Raw genomic sequence first — 12,215 nt, forward strand, 5'->3', positions numbered from 1 at the left:
CACCCCCGGCCATGGCGGCGGCTGCTCGGCGGAGCCGCGGCGGGGCGGCGGCGCCGGGCCTGCTGCTCCTGCTGCTCCTGCTGCTGGGTCTCTGCGCCGGGCGGGCGGGCGGCAGGCAGCTCCGCTACTCAGTGCGGGAGGAGCTGCCGCACGGCGCCTTCGTGGGCAACGTGGCGAGCGACCTGGGCGTGGATCCGCGGCGGCTGGCGGCGCGGGGAGCGCGGCTCACCTCGGGCAGCGACCGGCAGTACCTGGAGCTGGAGCTGGACCGCGGGGCACTGCTGGTGCGGGAGCGCATGGACCGGGAGGCGCTCTGCGAGCTGAGCCCCTCCTGCTTCCTCAGCCTGGAGCTGGTCATCGAGCAGCCCATCGAGGTGCACAACGTGGAGGTGGAGGTGCTGGACATCAACGACAATGCGCCACGCTTCCCCCGCCAGGATTATCGGCTGGACATCAGTGAGTCTGCTGTGCCCGGGGCCCGCTTCCACATCGAGAGTGCCCAGGACCCTGATGTGGGCACCAACTCCGTGCAGAGCTACCAGCTCAGCCCCAGCCACCACTTTGCCCTGGACCTCAAAGGCTTCCAGCGGGGGAGCAAACTCCTGGAGCTGGTGCTGCAGCAGCCACTGGACCGGGAACAGAGTGCCCTGCAGCAGCTGGTGCTCACCGCTGTGGATGGTGGGGACCCCCCCAAGTCCGGCACAGCCCAGATCTCTGTACGGGTTGTGGACACCAATGACAATCCACCTGCCTTCGACCGCTCCACCTACACTGTGAGCCTCCTGGAGAATGCCCCACTTGGCACGCTAGTGGTCAAACTCAATGCCTCAGACCCTGATGAGGGCTCCAATGGGGATGTGATCTACTCCTTTGGCAGCTACACCCCACAGAAGGTGAGACAGCTTTTCAGTGTGGACCCACACTCGGGGGAGGTGCGGGTTAATGGTACGTTGGACTATGAAGAGGCATCCTCCTATGAGATCTATGTGCAAGCCACTGACCAGGGCCCTGTCTCCATGGCTGGGCACTGCAAAGTGTTGGTCAACATTGTGGATGCCAATGATAATGTTCCTGAGGTGGTCCTGACTTCCCTGTACAGCCCGGTGCCAGAGGACGCAAAGGCAGGAAATGTGGTGGCCCTGATGAGTGTCACTGACCAGGACTCAGGACGGAACAAGCAGGTGAGTCTGCGTATCCCCCCCGGCCTCCCCTTTGCACTCAACTCCTTCAAGAACTCCTACACCCTGATCACTCAGGGCAACCTGGACCGCGAGAAGGCAGCGTCCTACAACATCACAGTTACGGCTACTGACTCTGGGAGCCCCCCTCTCTCCTCCCAGAAGGTGATCCATGTGGAGATCTCCGACATCAATGACAATCCCCCACACTTCGAGGAACCTGCATACTCAGTTTACATACCTGAGAACAACCCCCTCGGGGTCTTGCTATGCACTGTCAAAGCCACCGACCCGGATGTTGCCAAAAATGCCTATGTATCCTATTCTCTACTGGATGGGGATATTGAAGGGCTACCTGTCACCTCCTATGTCTCTATTAAATCTGATAATGGCAACATATATGCTGTCAACTCCTTTGACTATGAGACACTAAGGGAGTTCCAAGTGGTTGTCCAAGCTCAGGATGCTGGGATCCCACCACTGAGCAGCACTGTCACTGTCCACGTTTATGTCATGGACGAGAATGACCATGCTCCACAGATTCTGTATCCTACCTCAACCAACAATTCAGCAGCCCTGGAGATGATCCCACGCTCAGCAAATGCAGGATATTTGGTAACCAAAGTTATAGCCATTGATGGGGACTCAGGACAAAATGCCTGGTTGTTCTACCACCTGGTACAAACCTCGGATTCAGATCTATTCAGGGTGGAGCTCCATAGTGGGGAGATTAGGACTACTCGCAAATTGGGGGAAGAGAGCACACCTACTTTCAACTTGACAGTGGAGGTGAGAGACAACGGAGAGCCAGCAATGTCCTCATCAGTGGCCATCACAGTTGCCGTGGTGGACAGAGTTTCCAAAATCATCCCTGACACAAGAAGGCACATTAAAAGTGCAAGGAATTACTCAGAAATCACTCTTTATCTCATTATCGCTTTGAGCGCCATCTCCTTCGTTTTCCTTTTCACAGTTATTGGGCTTACTATTATCAAGTGCTACAGATATAGTCTGTATGGGGACTCCTGCTGCGCAGGCTTCTGTGGGGTCAGAGAACGGTGCCCTGCTGAGATGTACAAGCAGGCCAACAACAACATTGATACTAGGTTGCCCCATGGTTTAAAAGTGCAGCCTCATTTCATTGAAGTGAGGGGCAACGGGTCTCTCACTAAAACCTACTGCTATAAGGCATGCCTAACTGCGGGATCAGGAAGTGACACTTTTATGTTTTACAATACTTGTGGCCCAACAGGAACTGGTCCCTCTGCAGTGGTGACTGAGAGGCATCTGACAGGACAGAGTGGGCAGAGTGCACAAAACCTGATCATACTTAAAAATGACTCCGTTACTCCTAACGAGGTGAGGTTACGCTGATAATGACCAATGCTCTGGGCAAATTTGTACTTAAGAGGAGATTCAAACTGGAAAGCTCAGATTCCTTGTATTCCCTTTTGGGCTTACTGACACACGACTACAAAATTCATCTCTAAGGAATTTTAATCTGTGCAATGCATTTTGTTTCTAGGTAAAATACTGGGGCTTTCAGGGTCCATTTGGTAAGTCCAGTATATGTGTCTGTTGTCAGCTATTCATTTCTTTTTTGCAGCATATGCTGAATAGAGTGTTGCCTTTTTCTCTTAGGGATCTAAAACTGCCTGCTGTCACAGAGCACTAGTATATGACACACGTGATCTTACATTTTTAATGCTAAAGCTAGTATTGTGGGAAAAAATAAAAAAAGATTAGCCTGGAAATCAATAGGCTACTTTATGGCAATTATAGATATTTGCAACTTTATTGATTTCATACCCAGGCAAAGTTTCTGGAGCTAGACCATTACAATAATATGCTTTGCTTACTAATGTGGGTGTATTTTAGTTGCCTGAAAACTGCAGTCTCTCTTTCGATAATATTTCTTCTACACAATGCTGATTTTTGCACTTTCTGGACTGTGACAATCCAGTGACATCTGTCTAGAGCATTATTGCAAGTTGCCATCATTATGTTGCAGTGCAACAACTTCTAAGCTGCTGGGTTGCTATTGAAAAGTGTTTAATCCCTATGATTTGGCCAGCAGTATATTAACCTTTTCAATATTTTCACATGGTGAGAAATTAATGGTTGCTTTCTGTAAAGCATACAGCCAGTCTGCAGTTGGTGTATAGGTTTTATACTCTGTACAGTTTCATCTTTGCAGATATTGGAGCCAAACACAGAAACACTCACCTGGAGAGAATAATTATGGTTGACAAAAGGCAAATTTTGCAATTACTGTGAATTGTGTGTACTCTAGGATTGTGGCAGGCATACAGTCAGTTTGTGCATTAATGTGTAGTGTGTATCCAGACATGGGGAAGTGAAGAGAATAATTGTGGTGGGATGGAGAGGAGCCTGACTTGTGTGTACTTGCACAGAAATATGACTTATTTCTTTATTTATTTATAGTTATTCCCATATGAAGATGTTAGCATCTTTTACAACTGGTATTTAAAGATATATAAATCCTAAGGATTAGCAGGGCTTCCATAAAAATGCTCTTATGGAAGAGTAATCTTCCACTTAAAATCATTGCAGTGTTTTTCTATAAATCACAATGGTGTGGTATGGGGGGATCTTTTTCCATAGTTTTTGTACCTTAAACTCACTTTGAGTATAATGTGCTGAACAAATGAATCAATGCTGATGTAGTTATTAACATCTACTATAGATACAGTTGTCAAAAATGCATAGAATCTGTTTGACCATAGGAGGGTATGTGAGACATACTCTGTAAGCATGTATGGAAGAGAATCAGGGAGTAGAATATATATATACCTTAAATCTGAATTTCTAAAAAAATAGAGGAGTAATCATTGAAAATGGTTTCACTTTGGATTTAAGAGCAGTAGGAAATTAGTTTAGCAGTTTCCTATCACATTTTAAGGAATCAGTCTATTGAATGCAATGAATTAGCAAATTTTGAAAACCCCAATGCAAGTCAGGCAATGGCAGCTCTGCCAGCCCAAACTTGGAGTTCCAAAGTAGAGAGATGTATAGAATAAACATATGAATGCCTGCCTGTGTGGAGTTATGATCTGGAAGAAAAATCAATTATTCAAGTAGTTCTGTATGATTTAAATAGAGGTGAAATTCCGATGAATGCTACTTATCACAAGGGCTTTTCTAAGGTCTTTGGTTATTAAACTGGCTTACGGTAGTACATGCCATGAAGGTATATCAGTGTCAGGTGTATATGAGAAAATAGGTGCACGTAATGGCATTTACTAATTACTAATTCCTAGCTAATTATGCACTACAAAATCATGTGTTTCCCTTGTTTCAAGCTCAACATACACACTGTAAGTGCCATCCATTGCTTAGCAACATCAAAGCATACTTTTTAAAGATAATGATCTTTTTGTTACTAGATCTTCAGACAACTGTGGTTTTCTTACTTATTTATAGTGAATTCATATCAGTCTTTAAAGGCCCATGCCTTCACCTGTAAAGCACAGCAACAAGCATTATTGTACCTTGCAATGATTTTCACAGTTAATCTCTGAAGTGTATGTTACTTCTGGAAAATGTAAACATGTCTTTCTTTCCGGCAATTTTTGGAAATGATTCTTCTGTTAACTGTTCAGTGAAGAGGATGGGACCAGCTGAAAGGGCTTCATATGCATGCATACTGTGCGTGAAAATAGCTCTTGGGTTTCACAGAGACTACTGTTTTGCAAATGCTGTTTCACAGTGGGATAAAAAATATCTCAAAGTCATTTGGGAATAATCTCAGTAACATTTTATGCAATAAGGTCTTGGTCCTTTTCATATTTAAAAGTAAGGTCAAAGCTGTTAGTAATTACCCTGTGCTAATTTGGGACCAACTTCATTTTTGTCATTACATGAATGCATGGGAAGGGAAAATTCAGTGTATTAAGGTTAGGTAGGGAATTCTTTGTATCTATGTGCTGTTTTCTGTGTAGTTATTCTGATTTGTACCATGTTGTGTCATAATGGTATAACGGGAGCTTACTTCTGCAAGACAGCCTGTGCTTCTGCATTTCCCTTGCTTACCTCTATGGTCCTTCATAGGTTTATAAGAATATCTCAATCCAAATGTGTTTTGTAAAGGAAGAGTACTAGTATGTGCACTGAAAAGCTTAGAAACAGTTATTGCTGACATGAGTCTAGTGGTAAGGGTCAGAATGCAGGGTTAATGAGTATCATGCTCTAATTAACTAGATCACTACAACATGATGACCAGGCAGGCAATGTAGGAACAACTCATACCAAAAAAAAAATAAGAATGAGAAAGTATTGTGGCTTCACTGGTGGCACCATGTGTGTTTATGTCCAGCCTGGATTCTTGCCTTTTGGGAGGGGCAGTGCAATCTCACTTCTCACTGCTCGCCACTGCTGCAGTGATGATCTGTCAGGAATGGTTTCAGTACTTTAATTTGGAGTCCCTTTCCGTCACATGCCTGTGGAGCCTCTAGGTAGTTTGAGTAGTATCTGTTCCTTGGTCTGTCTTTTCATCTCTCCCATTTTGTTCTTACCCTCTCTGTAGTTAAGCTTGTTCATTATGTCTTGGATCTCATCACAACCTTCTCCCTTCGATACAGATTGACATATGGTTTAACTAAAGTTTCCTGCCCCAGGAGGCAGCCTGGCAAATTCATAATAATGAGCGGGCATTCCAGATCCTTGACAGAAGCAAATATGAGCTCTTCTGATTATAGATTTCCTTTTACCACCATTCTGTGTGGTTATTGTGTGACTGACAAAATACAGTTGCATGTGATGCTCATAAATAACTTTGCATGGTGATCTGTGCACACTTTTCAGGAAGAACTAAAGCTATAAGACCCAGGAATTCATTGGCGTTTTACGTTTTTTTAAGCACACTGCTCTACTTCTGGCTTCTCCGCTGTATTTTGCATTTCAAAGTCAGCTTGCTAAACCTGTGAAGAGAACCAAACAGCACTTGAGTTGAACACATCTTGATACTGCTTTTAAATGCAAGCATGTTTTGAAGCGTCTAAATCTAGTAAGCCCACAGCATTGTCTGGAGCAATCTCTCCGAGAGATTTCCCGCATGGGCTTTAAAGGTATTAATGGTGGAATATCTTACAATCTCAGTTCAAGAACTTAAGCCTTTAAGAAATTCTCCAGCCCCACTGACATTGTAAAGGTTAACTATAAATGTTTGTTCTTTTGTTTAGCGGCCACATCTGAACCTTTTCTGCTATGCTGGGTCAGTGCTTTGTGCTTCAGGGAAGTCAGTGTTAATCTGGGGGTTACTGCTGTGTCAGCAGAAATTTACATCCAATATTAAGCAGACAAAGCCGATTTCCTTCTCCTGGAACTTATTAAATAACTTTACAGAAGCATTTACCTGTTCACCTTAGTTTTTTCAGAGTTAGGAATGCAAATGATCGCTCCCAGGAAGCAAACCTGTGGGCTACTGAATTATGGCCTTTTTCCATTTCTATTCTGTTTTCTTGTATGATAAACGTATGTTCAGACTGTAAATACTTTGTTCTCCATGTTGAATTAATCATAAGCATTTACAGTAGGGAATCAGCAATAGAAGTGTCTGTTATCCCACAGTTGTCAACATAGTCTCACTAGAAAATAAGCAGATCTGTATGCAGTTGGGGATTTTAAAAGGCCTTTTGTTATTGCTTCAAAGTTGATATATTTGATAAGTATACCTCGTCATTCTGTTGTGTGTTTGTGTGGAAATAGGAAGAGAGTGGGATGCTTTTAGCAGTCTCATCATCTGGTAACTGTTTACAAATGTTTGATTCACACTTTTCTACCTCAGGCAGGCCCTGTGTTAACACCCACTATAGCCAATGGGAGGCTTTGCATTGATTTTCAAGAACATGGGATCAGGCCAACATCAAAAGTTTTAAATTTTTCCTTCTATTCCAATGACAAATCCTTAAAGTGTTAAAATATTAACTAAGAAGAGAACTGAGCAGAATGTTTGTAGCAATGTATTTTCAATTAAATTTTATCTCAGTGAACCAATGAAATTCTTCTTAAATTAACCCATTCTGTGTAATTTAAAAATAATTCAGTGAAATTTTGCATGAGCTTTTCTGCTACTAAGGTGTCTTGATTCTGTGTTATATATTCACTTTGCTTATCAGACTTTTAAATAGGGTTGGTTGTTTATGACTAATCACATTAGTGCTTGTGGTTCTGTGGTTGACAGAAAGTAACCCTGGTGCCTGAGAGAATCAGGAGGAGCAAGCTATTGTCATGAGGTTTTCAAAGAGTGCAATGGCAACCACTACTACAGGCACCTGGATAGATTTTTGACTCGTCTCACAAGTGTGATGTTGTGTGCTATTTCTAAGTCAGAAAAAGTGTGTGATGGGAGGAACAGGAAGTGGTTGATTGTTTCTGTGCTGGATTGTGAGATTTCCATCACCTCCAATGATGAGTGGAAAGGACAGGACCACTAGACTTGGTACATGGCCTCCAAAAATCTCTGGGGGAGATGGCAGTCTAAGATTAAATTAAAGTTAGTGGATGGGTTGGCAGGTGGCAAGCAGTGCCTTGTAATGAGTTAGGAGCAGCAGAGGTAAACAGAACAGTATTAGCTTCAAGAGCATTGTGTGACATAGCAAGCGCATTGAAGATATACAACTGGGAAGAGGATGGCCCACTTCAGAGTCTGTGTTCCTCTTGGTCCTTCCTTCCTGTACTCACATTTTCTGGCCACCCTCTCAGCTGTACTTCGTCCTGGTGTTGACTTACTACACAGCTACACTTCTCGTAGCAAAGCCTGTGACAGGGGCTTTGCAGAGGAGCCAATTGACAGCTGCTGTCAGCAATACAGACTCTTATCCTGTGGGACTGTGCTGAAGGCACTACTCTCATTTGACACGGGCCATATTGTGTCACAACACAGTGACTGCTAACAGTACATTCTGATGGTGCAGGTTTCAGTTTGTGGTCTGCAGCTATAAAGCACTGTGGGACGATACCAAACCTAGTCATGTTCCAACCCATAAATATTAAGGTATGAAAGTGGTGCTGGTCTGTTATGGGTAAAGGTGGACTGTTCATGGACAGAGATGTAGGTTGACTCAAGCGTACAGCCTATGAATTGCTTGTTGGGTCTGTAAGAAGCAACACTGCTGCATCTGCATTGTGGAATGATGTTACTGAACAGGTTTGCTTGTCTTCTACTATGCTCTCACTTCTATTATTGATCATACTTTTGCTTTCCTCACTCCTAATTGCCCCATCTCATTTAAAAGTATATTGAAACTATTTTTCTCTTAGGACCAGAGCATCTTAAAGAATTAAAACCTGTAACAGAACAAAAGAAATAGCCAGTTATGCAGGCAAAGCTGGAACTTCACCAATTTTGCAAGTTGCAGGATGTTGGCCTGTGATAACGCAAGTGTAGGACAGACCTGTGCCTTGCTGAGGTCCCAAAGTTCCCAGTCATGCAGTGCTCACACTCAGTAAAACTGGGTGAGAGTAGGTCTAGGCAAAAGCAGACTGCTGTTCAACTGCCTACTACTCCTCTTCTTCCTGTGAAAACTTTAAAAAGTAAGGAAGTCCCTAGACAGATTGAATTTTGCACAGTTAAAAACTGAAAGCAGCCCCCCAAAAGTGTCTGAAAGTCAATTATGACATATAGATCCCTCTCCAGACTATATACACCTGAGATAATTCCTTCTTCTGTCCCTCTGGGAGCTGCGCTGCAGCCCTGCTCTCCATATTTTGTCACATTATTCTTCAGACCAGTCTGTGAAAACCAGGATGTGGGCAAGGCTTTCCCCCTTCTTCAGTCTTCCTCTTTTATGGCTTTCAACATTTTATGTTTTAGCGTCCCTGTAGCAGGCTCAGAGTAGTTCAATATTGATCAGAAGATTCTCTATGCGTGGTCCTCCAATTCACTCTGGCAGTAGAGATATCCACCCACTTTCCCATTTACACATAAAAAATAATAACAAATAGAGAACTGGCTGGGAGTGGCCACAGGATGCCACAGCACCTGGACAGTAACCCGTGAAAATACCATATTCTCTTAATTGCTGCTGTTTACCTTGTACTGACATGATGATTCTCAGTCCATGCCATGTAGAACAAATGATGAATTTCTCCTGTTGTCATATCCCATCCATGATCTGGTGTATGAAAGTTCCCAGTGCAACAGAACATGGATTACTGTTTTTCAGCAGAGAGCTTTCTAGCTCTTGGCTTCCTCTTCTTCCTCTTTTTTCACTCCTACCCTACTTGTACCAGACTTTACCAGCTGTTTGTCATAACCTCACTTCATCCATGTTTTGCCTGGGACTGTGGTAAGATTTCTCCTCCTCAGGCTGCCTGTCAGCTGCAAAATAGTGACCTTGGTGCAAATTAGTGACCTACACCTCTTTCATTGCAAAATGAGGAAATGGGTTTTCCCCACCTCACTGCCTCAACTGGCGGTTCCCCTGCTGTAAGGGAATCCCCAGCAGAGGAAAAGCCAAATCTTCTGGTGTCAGCACCCTTCATACAGTAAGAAAGACAAATCGGGGAGAGAGTCTGATTAGCGTGTAGTGTTTTCTATCCACTTTCATTGGCTATTACTATGTGGTCGACTTTAGTGTTGTCCTAATATCCCTGGGACTGTGGCCAAAATGGAATGAACCAGAAAGTACTGGAACCATAACGGACTCCTTCTCAAGCCACTTTCTGCTAAACTCAGCAGAAGCTGAGCATAACAGAGGACTGGGGACTAAATGGGAAGGAAATTTCTAGCACAGATGTTTAATGTATGGTTGCAAGTAGCAGTCTCTTCCCTTTTGTGTAACTCATATCATAAAGAATGCCAAGATGCACATCATCCAAGAGCACCTCACACTCAATGCTGGACCCAGGAAATATGGTGATAGAGCAATGGTGTAAGTTATAATTGCTCCATTTTTATTTGAATAAAACCTATTGATCCAGGGAAGAGCATTTGCCAAACCTCAAGAGGAAAGGCAGAGCTGGCTTTAAATAATTCAGAGCATTCAACGCTTTTTTTTTTCCTCTTTCAAGTAATGGGACCAAATTCATTTCTGGGCTGCCTCCAATGGCTTGAAGAGAATTACACCATTACTATCATACATTATTTGTACGTTTGGCACTGTACAAGATGCACCAGAAATGAATGTAGTCCATTATATCTCTAGACTTACAGTTTTGAACTTAAGTGCCTGAAGTTAGGCACTGATTGCAATATTGCATAAAAAGAATGTCTTGAAAATCCCAAGAAATAACCATGTTATGTGTTTAGAGTTGTATTTTAGTGCTTAATTTTGCAGCATCTCAGTTTGCACTCATTGGCTGTAGCTGAAAATTATTGTGATGGTCCCATGACAATATAAATGAGATTTTCTGGAGCAATTTTTGATCAACAAGGAATTTCTTAGTTATCTCTTTATTTAGCAAGCCATTCTGCAGCAGTTCAACATATGCTGAGGTTTATTGGTCAAAGGTAGTGCTGGCTATTTTCCCCCTTCTCCTATGCCCTTTCATGAATATGGAAAATGTTTTAGTTCTTGGTTTTATGAAAGAACACGTCTGCCTTTGATAAAAAACTTGCTGCAGTCTGCAAATCTGATACAATCTAGTGCAGTCCTCTGCAGTCCACTAAACTCTAGCAGAAGCCTCACAGCAAACAGACTGGCCCACGTGCTCCCTTCACAGAGGACTGCATTTTATATATACTCATGCAGATGCTATCCAGTGCAGGAGCTCAAGTTTCCTTGCTTTATCAGGTAAACAAGCAGAATGTGTATTCTGGGTTTATGATCTTTTTTTCCTTCTTTGCCCAGAATATTTCTGAATATGCAAAATAATTGTCCAACAGTTTCCAACATTAGACGTCTTTCCACACAGATCATCTGTAGTCAAACGTCTTGGCATCTAAACAATTTTTCTGTTGTACAGATGATCTCTGTGTGTCCATTTAAAAGATTCTTTAGATTTGTAGAAGGATTTGACAGCTCTGAATATTCACAAAAATTGAGTAGCTCCATTTAGACCCTTTTGTCACAATTAGACAATAGTGTCAAAACTAGCCAGATATACAGTTTTTTCAGCATGTTTAGCACACATTAACAATGTTTTCCTGGGCTTTTGTTTCTACAGCCAAAACACCCTAATCCTGATTGGCGTTACTCTGCGTCCCTAAGGGCAGGAATGCAAAGGTATGTGTTGTGCTTCCTGATATGAAGGGGAATTCTGTCTGTGTCCTCTGTAAAAAGGGCTACCTTCTTTCTGTCAGGCTCCTCTGATGCCCTAGACTGATGATACCTGTATGCTGAGACAGAAAGCACCTGAGTTCTGCTGCTGTCTCTTTCAGTCTGCAAATGTTACAGATTCATTTTGACTACATCTTATGCTATAATGGTGCTTCTGTAGATCTGCACGTGTTGTTTACCTCCTKCTTTTTTATACATTGACTGTCAAGACATAATTGCTACAATTATTGCATTATTTAACTGCAATTATACACTTTACGTTTACTTTAAAGATCCCTGTTATGTGCTGATATGTTTCAGTAGGCTCTCTGCAGCACTGATGCATTTTCCATCCTGCTGTCTCTCATTACCATAAAAGCACACTGCTCCTGCAGGCATTTTATTAACAACATGGTGCAATCAAGGTGATTAACACAGTTAAAAGGCTATTTAAGGATATAAGACTCAGATTTTCAAAGAAGACAAAGGAAGATCATTTCCAAATCTCTCTGTCTTTAAAAATCCCTGCCTATCATCCCAGTCTCTGCTATAATTTGCTACTCAGTACATCTGAAAAAAAGAAGTATAATAAAGCCATTTTTTGTAGAACCTAGATAAAATAATGTCTTTGTTTCCTCTTCCTGAGCAAATTAGCAAACTGGTTTTATTTTCAGGTGTAATCTGACATGATTGCTAAGACTGCATTACAAGTTTAGAAGCAACTAAAAGGCTGCAAAAATTCCTAATAGCACTACAAGTTCAGGACTTCGTGTTTTTCCCCAAATTTTTGGTGTGATGGGGCTGTGGCTGTCACCTT

At 42.7% G+C, this 12,215-nt stretch overlaps 1 protein-coding gene across 1 annotated transcript in view; it reads left to right on the top strand.

Annotated features, from left to right (window-relative positions):
- Positions 1-11: 11 nt before the first annotated feature.
- Positions 12-12,215, top strand: part of LOC112969604 (protocadherin alpha-C2-like) — a 50,237-nt gene continuing 38,033 nt past the window's right edge. The window contains exons 1-2 of the mRNA XM_026073053.1: positions 12-2,537; positions 11,307-11,365. Coding sequence (XP_025928838.1) covers positions 12-2,537; positions 11,307-11,365 — 2,585 coding nt within the window. The remainder of the gene's footprint in view (positions 2,538-11,306; positions 11,366-12,215) is intronic.

Source organism: Apteryx rowi, unplaced genomic scaffold, assembly GCF_003343035.1.
Source record: "Apteryx rowi isolate R43461 unplaced genomic scaffold, aptRow1 scaffold_1094, whole genome shotgun sequence".
Lineage (NCBI taxonomy): Eukaryota > Metazoa > Chordata > Aves > Apterygiformes > Apterygidae > Apteryx > Apteryx rowi.